Below are 22895 nucleotides of genomic sequence, written 5' to 3'. Positions count from 1 at the left end.
CTGATATCTAACATTTAACGCAGACGCTCAACAACCTTAAGCAGATCAGCGGAGACACCCATGGCGGTAACATCACCACCGGCACCGGCACCCTGGACAATCAGGGGGTTGGCACCGTACCGCTTAGTGTAGAAGCTAATGATGTTGTCACTGCCCTTAAGACCAGCAATGGCGCTGTCCTTGTCGAAGTACTGCAGGCCAACCTTGACGGCCTTAGCAGCGACGTCAATGCTACCAACGTAGCGGACAACCTTGCCCTGCTTCTCAGCAGTGTCCTTGATGTTGGCCATCTGGGCATCGAACTCAGGGAGACGGGCCATGAACTGAGTGATACCATCGGCAGAGGAAGGCAGGGACTCGAGCTCAGCGGGAATGAGAGATTCAATGGGGAAAGAATCAGGACGGGAAACCTCAAGACCAGCAAGACGGGCCAGGATGGTAAGCTTGCGCGCAACGTCCATGCCGTTCAGGTCATCACGGGGATCGGGCTCGGTGTAGCCAAGCTCCTTAGCCTGGGCAACGACGGCGCTCCACTGAGCATTGGAGGAGCCGGAGGCAGGGGCAAAGGTGTTGAAGAGGAAGGAGAGGGTACCGGAGAACACTCCCTCGATGCGGGTCACCTCGTCGCCGGTAGCCACAAGGTCCTTGAGGGTTGAGAGCACGGGGAGGCCAGCGCCAACGGTGCTCTCGTGGTACACGAGAGCCTTGCCCTCGGCAGCGGAAGCGAAGATGTCCTTCCACAGGGACAGGTCATCTGAGAATCCTTTCTTGTTGGGTGTCACGACTGACACACCCTTTTTGAGGAATGTGGGATATTGGCGGGCCAGGTTAATGTCAGAGGTGTTGTCGACTAGGATGGCGCGACCAGGGGCCGAGGCAAGGTATGTAGCAATCTCCTCAGCCTGGAGAGCACCCTTCTTGGTCAAGGATGGTGTAGCGGAAGCGGTAGCCCAGTCGGCGGCGGGAATGGCTGGCGAGTAGGCCGGGCTGGGAGAAAGAAGGGTCTGAGAGGAGCGGGCAAGGAGGACGAGCTGGGGGGCATTGGGCAGACGGGAAAGCTGCGAGAGGAAGGCAGTGCCAACTCCTCCAACGCCTGGTGGATAATATGATTAGAATTCAATTTCACATAGTATGGAGGGGTACTAACCAATGACACCAAGGTAGATAGGGTTAGCGGACATGATGCTGCTAATTGAATGAACTTTTGGGAAATATCGAGTCAATTGTAGTTTCTGATGCTCAATTAAGAGTTAAAGTATCAGATCAAAGCTGAGAAACACTTCAATTGAGTCAAACGATCGGATATCTGGTGGGGCGCGGGGCTGCGAACATCGGCCTTAGTCATCTCATGGCAAAATTATATGGCGGTGTGTATAGATGCGATCGCGCCCTTATCGATAAGCTCGCTGCCATCATTGTTAGAGAAGTTCGCCGTTCATCCATTCACTTTCCTGACACTCCGCCTTTTATACAGTTTCTACAATAATGTCTACAGACCAGAGCTCGTCCCTTTATGGGCAGCGTCGCCAGAAGGCCCAGTCCAACGAAACAACATCCTCCAATCTCGCATTCGCGTCCCAACTCTCTTCACTCATTTCGCAAGATTCCAACTCTACCTCCACACGAGGTCGCCAGCGCCCTTCCAAGAACCCAAAGTCAGACATCTTCTCAAAGCACAACAAAGGATCCTTGAAACGAGCCGCAGCCGACCTCGCAGATGACAACCGGGCTCTGAAGCAAGTCCACAGGAGCAGCAAGGACCTCGGCGACGTCGACTCCGCCACTCTAGGCCGGTCCCGTCGACGCATGGACGAGAAAGCGCGCATATATGATGATATGAAAAAGGGACTCTACCTTGCCGGGGACAGTGACGATGATGAGCAGTACGATCCATCCAAGCCAGAAGATTACCTGGCCCGACTGCGTCGCAAAGAGAGAGAAGGACTGGTGGACTTCGACCGCAAGCACGCGGCCGAAGAAGAGAACAAGCAAGATCTGTCCGATGATGACAATGCCTCTATCATCTCCTACGAAGACGAGTTCGGCCGGACGCGCCGTGGCACCCGTGCCGAAGCCGCGGAAGCTTCCCGCGCTATTGATGAGGCCAATGGTGGGAAGGTTGGTCAGGAACGCTGGCGCCCTGCTCGTCCTGAGAACCTTATCTATGGAGCTGCTGTTCAAGCTGAGGCTTTTAATCCCGATGCTACCATTGCGTCGCACATGTCTCATCTTGCTGCTCGCCGTGACCGATCTGCTACACCGCCAGAGCAGATGCATTATGATGCTGATTGGGAAGTGCGCAATCGTGGGACAGGATTCTATGCCTTCTCGACCGATGAGAAGGATCGTGCTCAGCAGATGGAGGAGCTCTCCAGGGTTCGAGAGGAGACTTTGAACAAGCGCAGGTCGAATAAGGAACGACTGGAGCGGCGCGAGGCTAAGATAAAGTGGCGGCTGGAGAAGATTCGGGAGCTGAAGAATAGGAAGATGGCTGCCCAGTTCATGACGGATCTTGAGGCAACTGTTGTTCCTACCGACAAACTTGAACAGGCCAACAAATCTGAGCAGACAGACCACGCAGAACAGGTAGACAAGTCTGAGTGAACACTTTTAGATTGTCCCATCGCATTTTCTGGTGCTCCAATTTCGGTGCCAGCTCTACACATGTTTTAAATATTGTTCGTGATACCCCCTATGTACGATTGAATCCATGTTTTACCATGATGAAGCTTTAGCGAAACCAATGTAAGATGCCTTGTTTGTTTAAGAGATCTGAGTAGAGTAGTACCTAACGTGTTCTGACATATTCAATCCACAACTAAGCCAGGACAACACCCGGACATCACAGACAAAACGTAGATTAACAACAGAGGAGAAGAAGCCAACTCAGAGCACAGCATAATTAGAATGAAATGCACGACTTTTAAATTGATCATCGCAATCATAAACATCATCTCATCACTCATAACAGCAGAAAATCAACTTCCCACTTAAGTGCAAGGCAAGGCAAGGCCAAGTCATAATCATTAAGTTAACGTCGCTTGGTATAGGATCTATAAAGGTCATGCATGATATTGAGGAATCCCTCGGCATCTATGTCATTACATCCCGTTAGCCAGTGATACATCGCGAGCAATAAGTTAGTCACAGGGTTAACGAGACTTACCAGACGCAGACGTAAACTTCAACACATGGTCACCATGTTTCGTCTTCGGCGGCGAGTAATCTTCCGCAGAAATGAAGATCACAGGCTTGAGATTGCGTATGTGGATAGTTGTTGCATCGTATTGTTGGATTAGTCTGGGTTTTTCGACGTGTTTGGTGATGAAGGCTGTCCAGACAGGGGTTCTATAGTCACAATCACCGACGTTAGAATTATAATTAGAGTCGGAGTGAAGGTTTGATATCTTGACTTACCGGCTCATTTCGCCTTCCATAATTGATGATTGCAACCGGACGGCTCCAGTCTCCAAGTCTTGGTAAACGCGAAGTGCATGTGGGTATTCGTCGTCGTTGATTTTGCTATGCCCCGTTAGCTCATTTCTGTTGCTGGATGATTCTTCTGGTGTAAGCATTCTCACCCTCCGAAGATCTCATCTTCGTCTTGGAGCTCGTGATCTAGAATTTGACGTGGAGGGTGGCCTTCGTCCTGGGAGCGGAGAGCAACGAACATGTTGTGAAATAGAACCAGGTCTAGGATAACCAGTTAATATAGACTGATCCTGTGAAGACAGACCCATTTGTCTGCCGGGTTGAATGATACTGACCTTCCATCGTGGTGAATTTAAGAACAGTCCACAACACAAGCTCTGTTCCAGACCTGCGCCGTCTACACAACCGGAGACAGGAACGTTCTCGCAAGATCTCGAGCAGATTAAGAGGTAGACAGAAGTATTCACTTGGTTTGCTGCCGCGGCGAGGGACTTTGCAGAGGATTCGGGCTCGGTGATCTTTTTCTCTCAGGTAAAATGACACGCTCATGTCTGAATCATCGTTGACGGATCTGGCCATGAGAATTAATATGTTAATGATGCCTCCAAGGCGTATCAGTGTTATCTGCTTACAGCCTAAGAAGCTCTTCAAACCCCTTTTCTCGGATTGCTTGCTTGACGCCGGGATGGCTTTCTCCTCGGCAGTCAGATCTATAGCTAGATACGTTAGCAAAATGTCGACGACTTGTATACGATATTCCAAACTCACGTCTCAGCTACAGGAGGGAGAGGAGTCTGGGTGTCGCAGGTACCGTATACCTCCTTGGCCCAGTGATACTTGATAGTATCAGACGCAGTCGAGCGACCAGTGTCATTCGTAGCGGTAGTGTTAGTCGTAGAAGTCGGCGGCGAGGTTGGGACATCAGGAACAGAGGGCGGGAAGTCCGAGAAATTGCCCGATGAAGGCGACGTAGGCGACGTAGGAGAAGCAGGGGAGGGACGATGACGGTCGAACGACCTCTGCCGGCGGTTGGGATGTCGCTTCCGATCACCGACAGGACTGGGAGTCTCGGCGCTGCTGCTCGATGGGTGTCGACCACCCATTGACATCCGCCCAAGCTGGGAAGCGAGTCGGCTATCCTGTATGGAGAGTAGGGTGTTCATGCCATTGCGGAGGCCATCGAGGAGTGGGGAGCTGTAATGTTTACTGAGCGCCAGGAATGAGTACGATGTCTCTTTGTTCTACTTTTTGGCGGGCTACCTACTCTTTGGCCATCTCGCTTAGCTCTCTAAGCATTGCGTTATATTTGGCCAGGCGGGTCGCTAGAGTGAATCTCGACTCGTCCCAGAAGAACCGACTGAGGGAAAGCCATGTGTGCTTGTAAGTATCCGGTACGACAGCTGGGCCGCTGAGACGACCGAAGAAGTTGACGATGTCCTCGAGGGTGTATTTCAGACTTGCTTGCACCATGCTCAAATCGGGTTGGATGCGGGCGAGATTAAGCTGACGGCGGTAATCCTTGCCCAGGTCATCCAGGATGGAAAGCGATGAGCTTATGGCGTATAAGTCCGCGATAAGCGATGTCACCTCGGACGAAATTTCAGGGACAGGGCCCCGGAACATGGTGAAGCCAGCCGCAACATCTTCGGCGTTCTCTGCAGATGTGCGCAGAGCCATAGTAGAGTAGACGGGTCAGGCCATGGGGGGGGAAGTGAAGTTTTGGGGGGGGGTGTTCGGGTATAAAGCCAATAAACTCACATAGACACAATTAAGATTGTCGAAAACCCCCCTCACGTGTGCGGCTCTGAACAGGGTTCTTTGTGAGTCGAGTTTGACGTGTTCACGCGGGAATGGCGGGGCATAGTGGAGTTCTGTCGAGATACCTGCACAATTTCCCAACATGTTTGGGACAATAAACATAAAAAGAGATATAGCGACAGACATAGATTGTCTCAGGTTTCCATGGTTCACATTTGTAGCCCTAAATGTGGAGAAAACAGTACCCTTGTTAGACACACCTACCACTGTACTGGTAGTATGCTAGACTCATCTAGGCAAATCGAACAGCGGTAAGTACGGACAGCATACTCAAGTGTGGTCAGAATAAGCGAACCGACAGAGGGAAAAAAGGAATGAAATAACAAAGGAGGGGAACCGATAGGTGATGAAGTCAAGGCTCGAGGCAAAAGCTGCCGCCTAATTGATCAATTCGCTCCGATTAAGTTGTCTTACATGTAGATCGGGATTATTCACCCGGATTCTGTTCCAACCTGGAAGGTTTCACTGATTGGACTCTGCTAACCTTATATGAGGAGAGTATATTTGACAGCATCTGTTATGTAGTTTTGTTAGGCGAGTATATGTCGATTATGATAGGTATAGAGCATAAGATATTTCTGAATGCCCGGTTCCGTTGTATTTGTGAAACAGCGAATCAGACATTGCAGTACCCCGCGGATGGGTATACATGTACCCTATAACAAAGCCTGAAGACAACTAATGAACCCGAATCACCCTTCGGGGGCAGCCGGAGCTGCGTATAGCGGTCGGGACTAATTCTCTCAGACCATGAGGGAAACTCCCAACTGTTCAATGAGAACCCTGATAAAGATGTCCTAGAACATCACCAGTGGGACCGGACCCGGAAATTCTAAGCTGGCGATCTCCCCATTAAGAAAACGTAGCCTCAACGCCGATATGGATCGGAATCTGTAACCGACCGTGGCATCTTCATATGCACCGGTACACACCGGACCCGGAATCAGATTCGTTGGAGTGGTCTTCAAGATGCCCAAGCCCTGTCTATCCTGGTATGAACCTCTGCTCCCAGCTCACCAGGGGCATCTTGAGATATTCACAGCTTGATCTTGCCCTGTACCATCTCTTGCTCGAGCTCATATCCAGTTCACGGTTGACTCTTCGCATCAATGTTCTTTAAGATCGACTCTCATCCACAGTAACATGCAACTCGCAGTCATCTCATCTCATTGCATATCCTGGGTACCAGGAAACGCATGGTAGAACAGCAACTGAGAGCTCCGCGATGGGTCCCTAATGCATTGCTTGGGTTAGGGCCTCGCTGTATGCGAGGATAAATCGGCTCGTAAAGGAGTCGTCTCCATTGAATTCGGGGGCTTGGTATTCCGTGATAGTAATTGTCAGAGGCGGAGGCTTTGCTGCCTAGGTGTACCCAGTACTCTGTATCCGTCTGTTTTCTTATTTGCTCTGTTTCGGGGTTGTATCGGTCTTTGAGGCTTTGACGTTGACGTAGCTGTTGTGCGAGATCTAGATCAGTTGTTGGGTTGTGTGTATTGTGGAGGAGACTCTCTTGGTTTGTTATTAGAGTAGTTGTCTGCATATGTCTCACGCATGATGTGTTCTCGTAGTCTTTGGCTTGACTCGATAGTTTGGCGGAGATCCGACCTCTCAAGTTCTGGTCTTGAGTGTCGGCCCACATAATCCATATCACTCAAGGTTGATATCATTTGATTGCATAGTATGGGAAACCCAAAAAGAAACAAAGTTTAGGCTTTGAGCAACCCCGGATTCCGGGGCGGTGAATGACGCACAGGCGGTCCGTTATTTTGCGGGGCAAAAAAAAAGCTCCAGGTCGAAGCTCTCCAAGCTGAGATTCAACCGAGGTAATTCCGAGGCCGCGTCTAGAAGCTTTACCATATACCATGAACATTGTGTCTACCACTCGTCCTCAAGCTACACAGAAAGAAAGAGTTGGCACCAGTTTAAAGGATCAGATTTCCCATTGATAAGTTAATAGCCTTTGATAAAAGCAGGGGAACCGTCAGAAGCAAATAAAAACCCCTCCGTCATCCTAACCCAAAAGCCGTGCACGAAACCATCCGAAATAAGAAACCAGGGGAAAATCCATGAAAACTAGAAACACCTTGAGGCCGAAGACGAAGCGAAAATGCGAGAAAGGCATTTAAGAGGACTCCTCCTCCTCTTCCTCATCAGCCTTCTGATAAAATTGGAGTTAGCAAGCGTCGCGACAACAGAAACAGAAACACGGGAAAGGAAATGTAAACGTAAACGTACAGCGAGGTAAGCAGCCTTCTCCTCTTCGTAGCGCTTCTTGTCAGCGGCAGCCTTGTCATCGTAGGGCTTGCGCTCAGTGGTGCTCAGAGCCTTCCACTTGTCACCGAGCTGCTTGCCGACCTGGCCTGTAGAAACCGTTAGAAGGGGTTTGCACCAGCATGGGGAGCTGCGGGATCACTGACCGAAGCTGATACCGGGGTTCTCCTCGCGGACCTTGTCGCGGTTGTCGTTGGCGAAGAACATGTAGGCAGAGAGACCACGCTTGGGGGCGTTGGGGTCTGTGATGAATCAGCACACGTTCATGTCTGCGTAGACGCGTCAAATATGGATTTCTGATCGGAGCAACTTACCCTTCTTGCGGCGCTGGACGCGGGGCTTCTCAGCGGCCTTGCGGGTGGACTTCTCCTTAGGCATGTTGTCTGCAGTGAGGTCAGACCTGGTAACTCTGGCCATGGTTGCAAGATGTGCAAAAAACGATGCAGATTTGGGCAGGGAGAGCGCAACAATTGGTTGTTTACGGGGGAGTAAACAATTGAGACGGAGAGAGAGGGGAAGAGTGTTTGGGGAGGGCGCGTGTGCTGGTGAGTGAGTCGCGACGCGCGCATTCGACCACTTGCGCGACCGAGGAAAATCAGGAATTGAGACTAGCAAAATCGGCTTACCTGAATTTAGAAAGCAATTGAATATGTGTGGTGAAAAAAAAGCTGTTGCGTTCAGTTCAAGTCAGCTTTTGACCAAAACATAGATCGCGACGAGATTCGCGCCAGCGACACAAAAAAAGACATGGGCAATGAGGTGAAAAAAGGTGAATTAGAGGATAAAAAGAATTGGAAAAAAAAAGAGAAAATGGTGGTGGTGGAAATGCGAGTGTATAGAAGCCATATAGAAGGGGAGATATGCAGTACCTTTTTTAGTATGGGGAGCGAGTTTGTATGGGGGAGTTGGTAGAGAGGAATAGGAGAGGAAGAAGAGTAGAGGGGGGAGGGCCGTAGTAGTAGGAAGAGAGAGAGGGGACCAGCACTCAATGTAAGCAGGGAATGTACATACGCGTATTTTACGCTGTTTAAGTGGCTTCCATAGCACACCACCCTTCGTTTAGTCTGTAATTAGGCTGCTTGATGAATTCGCTGGATTCTTTTTGACTCATTAGCCTCCTTTTTTGTCTAATTACCATGCTTGGTTTATACGTTCTTGATTAAAAGCGAGGTAAAGGCCACAATACGTATGAAACGATACGCTCATTCCGGTGGTGGATTGTCGTGGAGAATTACGTCTTGCTCGTCTTATTAATAAGTCGCGCAAACATACAGGTACTGGGTACGCGGTATCCCGTAGTAAAGCTGTCTCTCGGCAAGTACCCTGTACATCGTAATACAAGTCTATAGTTCCTCTGTTTACCAGCTTGATCACTCTGCTGTTACTCTTCTCTTTAAAGGTTTTTGAGTAGAACAGTGCTAGAATCTACAATACTACCTAAGTCAACCCTATGAGGCAGCGATGTACGTCAAAAATCGTAAGATAAACCTAACAGGCAGAGAGGTGGAAGTGGCAATGATTCTTGATAACTTGTATTCATTCAGTTTATTATAGCCAAGGATAATTATGGATAGATGATAGCTATTGCAGCCTGACTAGCAAAGTCAGTACCCTCGTCATGTATAGGAAACATTCCCGCTCTGAGAAACAACATTAGTACTATATGCTCTCCCAGAGTCAAATAAACCAGAGTCCTAAAGACCACTTAGGCTCTCGGAGTCAAACATTGTGTGATATAATGTCCAGGCAATCTGTGTAATAGTGCAAACCTAATGCAAAGAGATACAACCGGTGTTATTATTCAAGGTTCTTCTCTTAGGCAAGGGCGGACGGTTGCTCAATCCTGGCGTGGCGTACCCTTTTAGTGTAACCCCCAATTGGAAACATGGCTGCAGAGGTACCTAGGTATGGACATTGACCCTCGCGCTATGGGCTACTTGAAAGGAATAGCCATCGCCGTAGACTACATACAGGAAGATGGGCACGATCAGCATAACTTCATAGTGAATTTCATAATAACAAATCTTAATATTAACCCCGTCCCAGAGTGAGACACTGGGATTCAGAATTAATCATATTCCTTACCGGATCACACCATCAATCACAAGCCGAGCTAAATTAAGGATGTCTTCTCCATTAGACCGTATCGCATAACGCGCCATGGCCCCCAGTCTAAAATAGTAGACTAAGGAACAGACAGAAAGTAGATGTGATTCACGGGTATTAGTCTCCGCACCACATTCCAAATTACATACCATACCGCAGTAAGGGAAACTCCGTAATGTATCAGTTCCACGTCTTCCGAGAGGCGTCATAGAGTCGCGTACGGAGTATTGGTAATTTTATATATCGGATTCTTTAGTAAAAAAGGTGCACATTTATCCGCCCTTACTTCTTCTCTACACCGACATCTGTGTGCAGCCGTGGTAATTATTATTCAGGCCATTTACTCTGAAGATGATAGAACTGGATAGAAATAAAATATTGGATATTGTACGCCCCATCCCATAAACATTTGAAACAAACACCTTTCAGATATCATCACTTTCATCCAGCACCAGCGCGCGAAGCTTATCATCATCCGCCCAATCCAGTCCACTCCCGACTACAACCGCGCTAGCGATATTCTTCATAGTTTCCCATTGCGCCTTGCGCCCCTTCAGATCCACTTCTAGCTCATCCAGTTGCGACAGTAACTGAGGATCGTCAAGTCTCTCTCGCCACGACGAATCCTGTTTCGTGAGCTCCAGTAGCTGTCGCACCAGCTCCTGGTTTTCGCGATTGATCTGTATATTCTCTACTTCCAGGGTTGAGAGCTGTTTCATCACCAGGTCATGTGCTGAGGCTAGGTTCTCATGTGCGAGCGCAAGCACGTCGCGCCGATTCACCAGGCGAAGCAGTGCCCTGTAATCCTTGATAAGACTCGGGTTCTGGCCCCGGGGATTTGCATGGGTACATACCTTTCAGCAGGGGTCGTGGCCTTCAGGTGGACGGCTTTGAGGATCGGATCGGTCATGAGGATCGTGTGGACTGCTTTCCTCCTGACCGTGTAGGTAGATCGCGCCTCCAGGAGCTCACGTTCTGCGATCGCGAGCTGTTCTTCGGCATTTTCGCCAGATAGTGTTTCCAATTCTTATCGGAAAAAGAATTAGAAAAAAAAAGGAAGGGAATAAACGACGAGCTATCGGACATACCCTGTTCGAGCACTGCTTTCTCCAGTTGTTGTTCCTGGATTTGGTTGTAGAGCTGGAGCACCATAGCCTCCTTGTCTGATAAAGTCACGACATCGCGAGAGTCATCCGCAGCATAGTCTAGTAAGGTCACCTCGCCGGGTTGCAGGTGAGGCAACAAGCCATGTTTTGCAGCCATGGCCTCAGACCCCGTGGTGAATGGCGCGCATGATATGGAGAGGGCGGAGGCGGTGGGCAGCTTTCCCCGACAAGGCTGGACAAGGTTGTCAACCTGTAACCTTCCTGACCAGAGCCTGGATCGGGGGCTTCAGGACTCTCACTCTTTTATTTCCTGTACCCTTCTTTGGGATTATTTATTCATATCTCTCAGTACTGACCGTCGGGCTTCTACGCTCGCTGGTGCGGAGGGGGGTATGTCGTTGCACATCTACATTGCCCACACGGGTGAGCATTTCCTGGCTGATCCGGTAGCCTTTGCATCGTATGTACTCCATCTACCATGATCTATGATGAATAGAGATTTATCTTCATTTTGTGCCTATGTGTGAGCCAGCTGACACCCTCTAGTCCGGATGCCTTGAAGTCATGGATTGTTCGCAACACCTCTATTCTGCCTCAAAGGCAAATATTGATGACAGCTCGTGGGAAGAACGTTAAGATTCAAACGCTTGCCACCGAGGTACGATACCGTCTATCCCAGAGCCTAGCTTCCCTTGCAGTGTGCTAATATCTTATTATCACAGAACGAGATCTTCGTATATGACCGGCAATACATCAGCGATCCCGGCGACGTCGAATTCCCGGAGCTTCCTCCGCCAGAACGTTTCCAGCCTGGCAGTCCCCCAGCGACCCTCAAAGACCAGAATGACCTTCAGGCGTGGCGGAACCTCTACATGGCGCGACGCAGCTGGGCAATGGACTTGTCCAGCCGCTGTGGCTCGATTGATAAGAGCCTCCGAGAACATAATGAGCGGACCGATGTCATAAATCGTGCGGTGGGCGTGGCTCTCGAGAACCTCAAGTCCCATGTGGGGAACCTGGAGCACCGGTTCCAAGAAGCACAGTCATGGGCGAACAATCTCCTCGAAGAGCAAAAGGCCGCTCTCGATGGCTGGCAGCGAGCCCTTTCCACGTTGGATGACATTCCGGCTCGCAAGGACTTCCCACTCCTTGGACGCCCGTCCACACCTAAGATGGACAAGGATAGACCAACCGGGACACTCCGTGACTTTGTCGATGTGGGTGAGGCTCAGCGGGCCGGGTCGGAGGCAGAGGGCGTGTCATCGGCCTTTAGAAGCAACGTCCATGATATTGGAAACACCATCGCTGACATTGCCTCGGATACCCAACGATTGGTCGACGAGGCGTTCTCTTCAAATGGAGACAGTGTAGACGGGCTGTTGGAAGAAATGGAAACGATTGCCAAGAAGATTGGGTCGGATTATGAGCATGTTCTCAGCCTTCCAAACAATCAGAAGAACTTGGCCAATATTTCCAGACTTGCATTCAGTCATACGCAGGACCTTCTTCCGTCGTTATTGGAGATCAGTATCGAGCTTCAAACCGCACTGGAGCATGCTGTGCAGCGTCGAGGGGCCGCTGAGAAAACCGCCATTGAGCATATGCGCGCTATCTCCTCACTCGAGTCCCGACTTGCCGATGCCCATTCACGATTGGTCAATTTGGACGTGGGTAGCAACGCATTTGATGTGATCTACTCTGTCTTCCAGATGCCTATGGTGTATGGGTCTATTCTCATTGAATCAGTGCGGCGGCGGGAGTGGAGTGATAAGATCAAGACTGACTCACTGACGCTGGCCGAGGAGATGGCCATCTTGCGAGACGAGGAACAACGCAGAAGAAAGAAGTGGTTGAAAAGCATGAGTGATTTCGTTACCGTGACTGATTCCACAGCTCCAGGTCTTGAAGTCAACCTCCAGGGCCAAGATGACGAATGGCCGGAGGTAGCTCGCAAAGAGATCGAGTGCTATATCGACGATCTAAGGACGAATCATTCCTTGACGAAAGTGGCAGACGACTTGAGTCAGCAACTCAAGGAGCTGGATGCACCAAGCCGACAGCAAAGACGACGCGCGAAAGCTTTCAAACAGGGAAGTGTGTTTGATTTGAGCCGGAGCTCCATTCTACGCGCCGATGACTCTGTCCGCAGTCTGCAAGAAGAGAAGACAAAACTGGAAGAGAAGCTGAGAGGGTCAGACAGTCGTGTCCGAAAGTTGGAAGATCTCCTCCATCGACAGAGTCATCTTAGCCGGCCCTCAAGCGGCAATTTTGGCGCACCGGACTTCCCTAGTTCACCGGCATCTCCGCATCCTGATGCACTCTCAAGACGATCTTCGGTCTCCTCAAGACGGGTGTCAGCAACCCAGTCCCCGGAAGACAAAGCACTTGTGCAGCGCATTGTTGCCCTTGAAGCGGAGTTGGCGACGGAGAGAGACGTCGTCCAACGACTTCGCAAGGAAGCCCACGCTGAACGTCAAACCAACTCTGACAAGTATCAAGAAGCCCAATCCACTAAGAAGGACCTTATTGGCAACCTAGAAGCCCGCCAGCGCGAGTTCGAGGATGAACGCCGATTCCTGGACTCGGAGCTAAAGAAGTACAAACTCCGCAACGAGGAAATGGAAGAAGAGCTTGATAGACTCATGGATAGCCGAGAGCATGGCAAACGAGAGACAGATGAGCAGATACACCAGCTTGAGATTGAGCTGCAAGCTGCTCATGCCAATGCCGCTGATGAGGCACAGAAGATCGTCGATCTTGATGCGAATATCACTGGCCTCAATTCACATATCAACGATCTTAATGCGCAGATTCAAGCTCGACAAGAGAATGAAGATGGACTGAAGATGAGAATCGATGAGTTCGAACACCGCCAAGTGGAGTTGGAGCAAAAGAATCAGGACAACTACCAGGCTCTCGAGGCCATCTTCATGAACCTCTCTCCTGGAAGCACCGTGCCCACCGAACTTCCCGACATCATCAAGTCTATTGAAGTTCTCTCCGAGGGTCTTTCGATCCATGCTCGCAGCGCGGAAACGAATGCTACCCAGGCTATCGCTGAGAACAAGATTCTTGAAGAACGAATTGCTCAATTCGAGACGGAGGCGGAGGAGCGGACGAAGAACTTCCAAGATTGCGAGGCCCAATTGTCTCTGTTGAACGGAGAACTATCACAGGAACGATTAAAGCTCGCAGGGTTGACTGGTGAACTGGACCAAGAACGCTCAAAATTTAATGCTCTTCATGATCAAATAACGGGTGAAGAGAGTAGTCCCGAAGCTCTGCGCGAACGAATTGCCGAAGGGGAACGAAGACACGCCGACCTGTCACGACAACTGGCTGAATCTGAGTTCCAGGCCCAAAGCTTGAAAGATCAAGCGGCAGAATGGGAAGGCAAAGCCGGCATGCCTTCAGAGACGGAGCAGCAGGCCGTCGCGCGGCTCGAAGCTCGAGGCACTAAGTCCCATGAGCTTTCAAGGCAGCTTTTCGCGCAGGTTGAGAAACTTGGAAGAATGCTCGAGCAGTTGGGTTTCACGGTTATTCAACAGGATGGCCAGCTCACTGTCCAGCGCGCTTCCAAGCTCAGTGCCTCATTAAGCTTGGGTGAAAGCCTCGCCCAGTCAGGAATTGTCTCTATGAAACCAGATGCGGTGCTTCTTAGCTGGATGCAAGCCGAAAGTCCAGAGGACGAGGAGACTCAATTTTCGGCTTTCATGCAAAACTTGGCTCAATTCGATGTCGCCGTGTTTGGAGATGTCGTCGTCAAACGCGTCAAGGATATCGAAGTGTTAGCCCGTAAGTGGCAGAAGGAAGCTCGAGGCTACCGTGATAAATACCATCGAGTTCAGAGCGAAGCACACGACAAAATTGCCTATCGATCTTTCAAAGAAGGTGATCTTGCTCTCTTCCTACCCACACGAAACCAAGCTATCCGCTCCTGGGCGGCTTTCAATGTTGGCGCGCCGCACTATTTCCTGCGTGAACAAGACACGCACAAGCTCCAGGCTCGGGACTGGCTTCTCGCCCGCATCACGAAGATCGAGGAGCGCGTGGTTGATCTTTCCAAGTCCTTGAATGGCGTCGCACCGGATCGTCGCTCACTTGGAGACGCCAGTGACGGCGCCTCCCTGGACGACGAAAATCCATTTGAACTATCAGACGGTCTACGCTGGTACCTCCTCGAAGCCGTAGAGGAGAAGCCCGGGGCACCTGCGACCCCAGGTCTAGCAAAGAGCACAGTTGCCTCCAACAATGTCGATGCTAAAGGCAGCATTCGCCTGAAGCGACCTGCGGACGAAGGTACTGTTGCAAAGACCCTCTCAAGGAGCCTTGACAGCCGCCGTGAAAGTGCCAACTCCAAACGTGGAACGCCTACACCGTCTCAGCACGCCGTCGAGTCCACGACGGATCTCGTGCGCCCTGCTGAAGGTGATGCCAGCTCGCAGCCTCGAGAGGCTGCTCCGATCTTCGACGAGGTTCGCCGTGACCTACTCTCCGGCTCGTGAAAAGTAGGATCTACTTTGATTTCCATCTTTTCCCGGGTCTGCTTCCTTTTTTTTTAACTTCGGGTCAGAAGCTAACACGCTTTCTTTGCCTCAGGATCTTGGGCACTTATCGGTCAACCCCACAGGGGATGCAGCTTCGTCGCCCTCCGGATCGACGTCCGGTCGTCGACAGAATGGCCGATCTCGCCCTTGGGAGAAATTGTGGTCGCTTGATTATCGACTTGAGGGTGGCGCATGAGGACTGTCGCCCAAGTTGAACGGAGTAGCGGAGCATCGTTCTGTTTCCTTTCGCTTTTACATTTTTCTTTTCTTCAGCATTGAGACTACGGCTGTTGGTTTTCATATACGAATCATTTGCTGTTGTCATTATATTTCAGATACCCAACAATGCAATTTACATTTGAATCTATCGAGCCGGGCATGGTGTGTTAGGGCTATTGGATCAGCCCGACAGCACTACGTATTCCCTTTTGAGTAAGAGTTCGATGCAGCTTGAAAGTGAATGCAATATGACACCTATAAGTCGCTAATCTAATTCACCCATTCCTTCCATACCGCCCATGTCGTCCCAGAAACTGCTAAAGTCCACATTCTCATCTTCGAACAGTTGCTTTGCTTGGAACATTGCAGACCGCTGCCGTTCCGGAGTGAAGCCACCGGGCTGCGAGCTTTCCCACTGAATCAACTCAACCCACCGAAGGAAGAGGTCTTCCTTGCCCATCTCAGTCAACTTATCCTTGAAAGCAAGGATCTGATCGCGCTGCTCAGAACGCTGACGACCAGCAGGAGTATTCTCATCCCCGACACGCCAAATCAACCAGCCATCAGGATCAGTATGGACCAAAACCGCAGTACGGAACTCATCCATCTGCACGCCATCTCCCTGCCTCGTACGATCAACAAGTGCATGAGCCCGAATCATAGCATCATAATCCAAATTCCAGTCCTCATCCACAAGCAAATACCCCGTCTTCCCAATGCGCTCCGGCGTAACAGCAGCAATGATCTTATCACGCCGCGCCTCATCCTCCCGAATCCACTTATTGCGCTCAAGCTTTCGACTCCAGCTCCGGTGGCTGCGGCGCACGATGACCTCTCGCTCACGGAACCCCACCGCGCGCCGCCAACGCACGGGCCCCTTAATGAAATTAATCGGCCATGACAGGAACATCGTCACGAGGAAGTAGTCGATCAGCAGGGTTCCCGTGCGCCTCAGCACGATTTGTAACCCCTCTGTCCACGGGGTCGTGGCTGTGTCCACTGTCATCGAGCTTTGTAGTCCGATTAGCGTGGCGATGAGGGCTGGGTATGTGCTGATTCCCTGGTATACGCGTAGCGCGATCACGGCGCCGACTACTAGGTTGACGATGAGGGGGACAGTGAAGGTTTGGCGTTTTAGGTCTTCCGCTGTTATGTCCAGGTGGACTAGGTATACTTCTTTTGGGGAGAGTGGTTCGACGAAGGACTGCAGCGCTGGTGGGACTTTGATGAAGGGTGGAATTGGGCCTGAGACGGAGCTTGGTGTTGAGGCGCCGGATGAGCCTGGTGTTGAGGCGGGTGTTTTGCGACCTGATCGCCTTGCGGATTTTGCCATGGTGGGCTTGGTTACCGGGTAAGGTTGGACGTTTGAGGTGAAGAGTGAGCTCTGGAGCTTGAGCTTGGGAATGGGATTGCCTTTATCGAAGCTCTCGAGGTCAGAGGATCGACTGTGGACGGGTCACATGTCAAGATGAAGGGTCATTTGCACACGAATTGTACTGTGAGCTCTGATATATCGCAAGGTAGCAATAAATGTAGACAAAAGACAAGTCGAAGACAGTTGGGAGTGAAGACGTAATTCAGAGAGGATTCCACAGGCTAACCACTTCGGGGAATGAGTGGTCTCCGTATTTACTCCGGTCACTCTCTCCGCGCGTCTTCCTCCTTCACCACTCCTACTTTCGCGTTTCCTCTGCAAGGGGCGACCCTCGTCATGTTATCCGACAGGAAAAACCGAGTCTCTCAAGAGAAAGCGCCGCGGTCGCCTTTCCAACACGCCTCCAAGTTCGATATAGATCAGTTCCCGTCGAACTTCAAGAATGATACGCATCGACGAGGCGCTCCCCGTCCCGGATCTTTAGCAGCAGCATACCACACTGCGTCCAGACAAGATATGCCCTTCACAGCCAACGAATTAAGCCCACAGGCAACTACACCCAGCCCGCGACAGAAGCGACAGTCAATGAACGCGTTCTCTTCGACGTCCCCGAACTCCCCTCCGCCTCACGAAATCATGGACTCCTACAGACAGATTGAAGAAGACGGTACCCTGGCCGAGTTTGTGCGCGAGGATTCTTGGGAGCCGAAGGCTCGCTCCCCAGGTCGACTGAGTCGCTCCTCTTCTCGCGCAAGGGAGACGAACCACGCAATAGGCTCCCCAGAGGGCAATTCCATATCCGGTGCCAGTCTCAACGGTGATCTCGGCGCGTATCGACCTCCCAGGGCTCGGGACTATACCGAGGATGAAAAGCGTCTCAATCGCGTTACAAAAAAGGGATCGCCGGTTTTCAGCAGGGCGCATATGGGACGATCACCCTCATTGACGGCGGACAATCTACAAAGACGTGAACAAGAGAAGATTGAGGTGGAACAACATATTGTGGAGGATGATGGGAGCCGTGGTCCTTCGCTGAATCTACCTTCCAGCTGGGGCAGTCGGGCCAATTACCCACACGAATGGCAGAGAAAAACCAGTCAGCCTAGTGTTTTCGAGAAACAAGAGGAAACTAGGCCATCAAATCGCCACACAAATGGAGAGCGCGACCCGATTGCTAGGCCTGCTCGCACGTCTCCTCGTTCTCCGGTGCGGAACGGTCTTCCTGCTTGGGGTGTACTTGAGGAACGCACCGCTAACTCTCTTATTCAGGCACCGCAGGAAGATCTGGCATGGAAGCAACCTCCCACCAAGCCTATTTTCCCTCCTGGCGACGGAAACCCCATTCCCAATAGCCCCGTGACTGTTTTCAAGAACGACACGGCGTATGAAGGCTCGAAGTTTACACGACCTAGTCCCAGCAAGCGAGGCTCGCGGGATTTGCTACGGAGGCTGTCCAGAGTTGAGACGCCTAAGCCTGATCATATGAAGACTCCCGAGCCATCAAAGCTCTTTGGGGGTAAAATCTACGACCAGACCCCTCGGGTAACTGGGGCATGGATTGATACTCCCATGACTGAGCGGGTGGCAGATCGAATGCCTGAACTCCCTGAAGATTTGACTAGAGACATTGTTCCTCCACGGGCAGCAAGTGAAAAAAAGGCTGTCGCACCGCCTGCAAAACCAGCAGAGCCCGTCACGTCGAAGCCCGAGGAGACAAAACCAGTCGAAAGCAAACAAGAGCAGCCTCCCCCTGAGCCCAAACCCGAGAAACAGTCCAGAGCCCCGTTGCCTCGGCCGCATCTGCCAAAAAGTGCATTGGAGGCTGTCATTGAAGATGCAAGCTCTGGCAAGGACGATGAATTCGGAAACGACACCCTTGAGTCTCTCCGAGGTATGATGGATGATGACGATGGCCCGGCCGAGCTCAAAATCGAAGAAGAAGACGAAGAAGCCTACGAAAAGGCGGTCCTGGAGAAACTCGCACAGGCGGATACAGCACAAAACGACCAGGTCGATCTTGGCTCAGTTAATGACAAGTTAAACTCACTCATGAGACACATCAGCGAAGTGAAGAAAGGACTGGACGGTCTCGAAGGCCAAGTCAATCGAGCTGCAACCATTTCAAAATCAAGTTTTCCAACAGAGAAGGGAAGCAAACAACCATCACACATCCACACAGGCGAAACCTGCAAAGACTGCGGTACGCACTCGGATGGACGAGTATACGCCGCGCTCCCTGTTCCCCGACTGTGGAAGCGGAGCCCGACATCTCGACGCCTCCAAATGACCAACCTCGGCTGGGTTACTCTCATTTCGATCTCGTGGTATATCATCGAATGCCTCATGTGCGAACAATATAGCCGTCCCGAAATAACTGAAACATGCGAGGGCTATTGTCTACGCCCCGATGCACCCTCCTTCCCATTCGTGACGGTGACAATGCTGTGGCGCTGGTCACATCTATCGACACTTCTCACGCCTGTCTTTGCTATCTGCGTTTTTGTCTTCCGCCTGTTCACCCAATTGCTCGGCTTTTCTGATGGCTATGTGGAGGAGACTCCTCAGCTTACGGGCCTTGTTGGTGAAATTCGTATTAACGGCACCCCTGTTGCTTTTCCCTGGCTGTCGGCGCCGACGGCTCAAGCTGTTGTTCATGAGCCTAAGCAGTCTATTGAACATGTGCGGCCTATGCAGCCTGTACAGTCTGTATGGCCACCTCGGGATGCGCATCCACAGCGGTGGGAAGAGGACCAGGCCTCGATGGACGATGATGAAGTCCTTTAGCTGCATGAGATTGTATAATATCTTGCAGCGTTTTCCTTTGTCTTTTGCACTGTACGTCCGCTTAGGATGAGGTGGACGGTCATATATTGCGGCCAGTGGAGACTTGATCAGATAGACCAGCGAGTCGTTTTCTCATGAATTAGCCCATTGTGATTTTAGCTACTGCCCAATACAATCGCAGATAGCGACTCGTGCTATGTAAACATTCATTTAACGGAAATCTAGTACACAAAGCCGATGCACGAGTAGAATAGAAACCCACTAAGAATCAAGGCTATATCATTATAATGCAAAAACAGGGTATACACCTTTAAACAATGCAAAGCAACCAAAGGCCTCTCATAGACGCGCTCTTTCATGCCACTGCTTCTGCAACTCCTTCTCCCCCTCCAATCGCCAAGCAGCGCTCCTCCGCATAAGAGCAGCAGCCTCCTCATCGGTAGTCTCACAAACCTTCTCAATAGGAATCTCCTTTGTAGACTGCGCCTTATATGAAATATGAGTGAGGTTACCGGATGACGCAACACGACCAGCCACAGCATCACGACAGAACCCAGCAAAGCTCTCGAAGAAACGGCGGCCGGACGGCGTAGAGATCATGAGCAAACCATGGCAATGCGGCATACCCTCGAACACCTCAGCGACGAGAGGCACACCAGCCTGGTGAACACGGCGCGCCACTATCAAACCCTCATCTGTGAGGCCTTCCTCGCCAGCCGAGATCCAGATAGGAGGTGCGTTCTTCCAGAGCTCAGCTGGGGCAGCGAGCGGAGAGACTAATGGGTGCAGAACCATATTGGCGTTGCAGAACATATCCACACGCGGCGGGGATGCAGGCCAAACCTCATCTGAGGGGAAGGGGATTGGCTTGAATGGAGTGTCTGTGCCTGGTGGTGCATCGAGGTAGTCGAACACCGCGTTCTTGCGGATTGATGGCATAGAGCGTGTGACATCGCACCATGGTGAGACGGTTGCTACGCCGCCGGGTAGTTCGATGGGTATGTCTTTGCCGTGGAAGCGGATTGTGTGGGATGCGCGGTGGAGGGTCAAGAGGGTTTGGAGGAGGACTAGTGAGAGGTTGCCGCCTGCGGAGTCACCTGCTAAGACGATCTTGTTTGCTGGCACGGGCTTGTGGAGGGAGCCCGCTGGTGGGTGGATGAGCGAGAGATAGGCTGTGAGGGCATCGACTAGACCTGCTGGGAATGGGTTCTGCGGTGCTAGGCGATAGCGGACGGACAGAACTGGGGCACCTGTTCGGTGGGAGAGATGTGCGACGGGGACACGGTGAGAGCATGGGTCCATGAGGCTGTTGGAATATGTTAGCTGGATATGTTTATACTAAAGCGTCGACGGGTACTCACAAGTAAGCGCCTCCGTGGAAGTATAAGATCGTCATATCAGACGGTGATTCCTCGCGCAGCTTGTGATATTTCTCTTCTTCTGAGATATCTGGTTGCGCTGTGCGCTTTCCCACTTTGCTACGGTAGCCAGTCCATTCGGCTTCGACGGCAGCAGCGTTGGGGACATCATAGGTCTCGTCGCCGGTCTTGAGGTCCTCGATTGCGCGCAACACAGCGTCGCGCACGTCGACCTCAGGCTGCGGCAGGGTCACTTTGGACACCCACATAGGGCCCTTGATCCCAGGATCGCGCATGCTGTCTTTCTGCAGTTTGCCGACCGGAGTGGTAAATGTAATGAATGAGCGGATAATGGCGACCGTTAACTCAGTGCGCAAGTCCTGCTTTCCCCTCACGGGCGACATTCGAGCGCCATGTAGGAGAATGGTCTTTAGGATCAATGGGATCCTGACCAGCATCGCCTTTAAAAGGGCGATGGGCTGCTTGAGCGAGCTCATGGCAACAAAGAGCGAATTGGAGCACTGGCTCCAGCAAGAATCAGAAAAACAAATTGGGAGGGAAAAGAGTATAGAGAATAAAGACAGGCCCTAAACCGGATTTAGCCGCCAGTGGCGTCACTGCCGAGGTCCACCGTGAAGGCATAACATGTATAAGTTTGCATTGTAGGTCACTTACTGTTTTGGGACTATGATTGAATTTGAGATTGAAGTTAACTATACGGTATGTACGGCGTGCCCCTTACGGCTTTTTGATACATCATTGAATATGTTCAAATCATTGCCCTTACATACGTATGCCTGCATACAAGGTCTCCAGGAACAAGGCGAAGGACACGCATAGAACCGAAAAGTGCCAGCCATGTGAACTGCCAAAACACCATGCAATCATATGCGCATATAGAAAGTCTAGGTTTCTGCGATTTCTGGCTTCACTGAAGCTGCTGGCTGTGCAAGGTCCGACACAATTTGACTGTCAGGCGAGGAGGTCTCATTCGGCCGGCGAAGAGGACTTAGCTCCTTCTGGTAGACATTTTGCTCAGAGTCTTTCAGTCCCGACCCAGTGGGATCTCTCCGAATGAGGAAACCCTGCACACGAGCATCATTCGAATCCATCTGCTTGACGGTGTTGTCTTTCCGGCCATGCAAGAAGCGCGCCGACTCCTCGTTGACCTGGCGCAGTTTATCCTCGAAACCAGTATTCATCTTTCCGATCCATGATGCTTGAACAGCGCCCCCGAAGAGCACCAAGAGGATCACCAGCCGGGTGAAGGTGCGTTGGTCGACAACGTGCTGCTGCGGGCCGTTGTGGCGGTTATTCCACCGTTCCCAATCTTCCCATGTGGCATTCGCATATATACTCGGCCCATGTGTGTTCCAGCCCGCTGTATCTTGTACTGCGTGGTTCCATCCAGTGCCGGCTTGGTCATAAGCAGCTCGCTTGATGGGATCGGAAAGGATCTCATGTGCGTCCACCACGATCCGATAGCGCTGTACCCGAGCTTCGGCGGTCAATTCTCCAAATAGTGGATGATCTTTGGTGAAGGGTCGATCGGGGTGATAGATCTTAACAAGGTCGTAGTATGGTCTCTTCGAGTACGGAGCGCCGCGGGGAATGTTCAGGACGTCGTAGGGAGTGAAGGACAGATTGCTGGGCCATACGTAGTTCTGATGAGAGAATTGTGAGGCAGTTGCATAGCTCCTGCTCGTGTGTGGTTTATGTAGTTCATGAATTGGAACGGTTTTCCTATTGAAATGGGCAAGTGGCGAGGCTGTCGAGCTCAGTAGTGGCAGGCCTCTCCCACGAAGAAGGTTGGATTTCTTGAGCATGACCGCATCATTCGGTCGAAAGAGAGCACGGGGAGAATCCGTTATGCTCTCTT

General features: G+C 51.2%; 10 protein-coding genes across 10 annotated transcripts; 3 read left to right on the top strand and 7 right to left on the bottom strand.

Annotated features, from left to right (window-relative positions):
- Nucleotides 1–14: 14 nt before the first annotated feature.
- PENARI_c032G08388 (homoserine dehydrogenase) lies at nucleotides 15–1181 on the bottom strand (the record flags this gene model as incomplete). Its single annotated transcript, XM_022636588.1, has 2 exons — nucleotides 15–1093; nucleotides 1148–1181. 2 exons carry the CDS (start codon nucleotides 1179–1181, stop codon nucleotides 15–17), a joined length of 1113 nt encoding a protein of 370 aa, XP_022483549.1.
- Nucleotides 1182–1485: 304 nt separating this feature from the next.
- On the top strand, nucleotides 1486–2604 carry PENARI_c032G03408 (CCDC174 family protein; the record flags this gene model as incomplete). The annotated part of the gene is made up of 1 exon (XM_022636559.1): nucleotides 1486–2604. The coding sequence occupies one exon, from the start codon at nucleotides 1486–1488 to the stop codon at nucleotides 2602–2604; it is 1119 nt and encodes a 372-aa protein (XP_022483610.1).
- Nucleotides 2605–3031: 427 nt separating this feature from the next.
- Nucleotides 3032–5109, bottom strand: PENARI_c032G00671 (uncharacterized protein; the record flags this gene model as incomplete). The annotated part of the gene is made up of 8 exons (XM_022636535.1): nucleotides 3032–3093; nucleotides 3167–3348; nucleotides 3418–3522; nucleotides 3582–3693; nucleotides 3768–4003; nucleotides 4065–4142; nucleotides 4201–4638; nucleotides 4697–5109. 8 exons carry the CDS (start codon nucleotides 5107–5109, stop codon nucleotides 3032–3034), a joined length of 1626 nt encoding a protein of 541 aa, XP_022483578.1.
- A 2263-nt stretch (nucleotides 5110–7372) lies between these two features.
- nhp6 (high-mobility group nucleosome-binding protein) lies at nucleotides 7373–7938 on the bottom strand (the record flags this gene model as incomplete). The annotated part of the gene is made up of 4 exons (XM_022636581.1): nucleotides 7373–7408; nucleotides 7486–7610; nucleotides 7668–7763; nucleotides 7836–7938. The coding sequence occupies 4 exons, from the start codon at nucleotides 7936–7938 to the stop codon at nucleotides 7373–7375; spliced, it is 360 nt and encodes a 119-aa protein (XP_022483591.1).
- Nucleotides 7939–10052: 2114 nt separating this feature from the next.
- On the bottom strand, nucleotides 10053–10890 carry PENARI_c032G00891 (centromere protein H; the record flags this gene model as incomplete). The annotated part of the gene is made up of 3 exons (XM_022636537.1): nucleotides 10053–10425; nucleotides 10482–10653; nucleotides 10716–10890. The coding sequence occupies 3 exons, from the start codon at nucleotides 10888–10890 to the stop codon at nucleotides 10053–10055; spliced, it is 720 nt and encodes a 239-aa protein (XP_022483540.1).
- Nucleotides 10891–11125: 235 nt separating this feature from the next.
- Nucleotides 11126–15476, top strand: atg11 (autophagy protein ATG11; the record flags this gene model as incomplete). The annotated part of the gene is made up of 4 exons (XM_022636540.1): nucleotides 11126–11193; nucleotides 11280–11391; nucleotides 11456–15208; nucleotides 15333–15476. 4 exons carry the CDS (start codon nucleotides 11126–11128, stop codon nucleotides 15474–15476), a joined length of 4077 nt encoding a protein of 1358 aa, XP_022483605.1.
- A 288-nt stretch (nucleotides 15477–15764) lies between these two features.
- PENARI_c032G08054 (uncharacterized protein) lies at nucleotides 15765–16832 on the bottom strand (the record flags this gene model as incomplete). Its single annotated transcript, XM_022636587.1, has 1 exon — nucleotides 15765–16832. The coding sequence occupies one exon, from the start codon at nucleotides 16830–16832 to the stop codon at nucleotides 15765–15767; it is 1068 nt and encodes a 355-aa protein (XP_022483604.1).
- A 378-nt stretch (nucleotides 16833–17210) lies between these two features.
- PENARI_c032G10249 (uncharacterized protein) lies at nucleotides 17211–19658 on the top strand (the record flags this gene model as incomplete). The annotated part of the gene is made up of 1 exon (XM_022636598.1): nucleotides 17211–19658. The coding sequence occupies one exon, from the start codon at nucleotides 17211–17213 to the stop codon at nucleotides 19656–19658; it is 2448 nt and encodes an 815-aa protein (XP_022483560.1).
- Nucleotides 19659–19997: 339 nt separating this feature from the next.
- On the bottom strand, nucleotides 19998–21513 carry PENARI_c032G02669 (uncharacterized protein; the record flags this gene model as incomplete). Its single annotated transcript, XM_022636551.1, has 2 exons — nucleotides 19998–20964; nucleotides 21020–21513. The coding sequence occupies 2 exons, from the start codon at nucleotides 21511–21513 to the stop codon at nucleotides 19998–20000; spliced, it is 1461 nt and encodes a 486-aa protein (XP_022483546.1).
- A 408-nt stretch (nucleotides 21514–21921) lies between these two features.
- Nucleotides 21922–22842, bottom strand: PENARI_c032G12194 (J domain-containing protein; the record flags this gene model as incomplete). The annotated part of the gene is made up of 1 exon (XM_022636610.1): nucleotides 21922–22842. The coding sequence occupies one exon, from the start codon at nucleotides 22840–22842 to the stop codon at nucleotides 21922–21924; it is 921 nt and encodes a 306-aa protein (XP_022483581.1).
- Between the last annotated feature and the right edge of the window lie 53 nt (nucleotides 22843–22895).

The sequence above is a fragment of the Penicillium arizonense genome (genome assembly GCF_001773325.1).
Source record: "Penicillium arizonense strain CBS 141311 chromosome Unknown PENARI_contig032, whole genome shotgun sequence".
In the NCBI taxonomy this organism is placed as follows: Eukaryota; Fungi; Ascomycota; class Eurotiomycetes; order Eurotiales; family Aspergillaceae; genus Penicillium; species Penicillium arizonense.
This window is presented reverse-complemented; position numbering and strand designations above follow the sequence as displayed.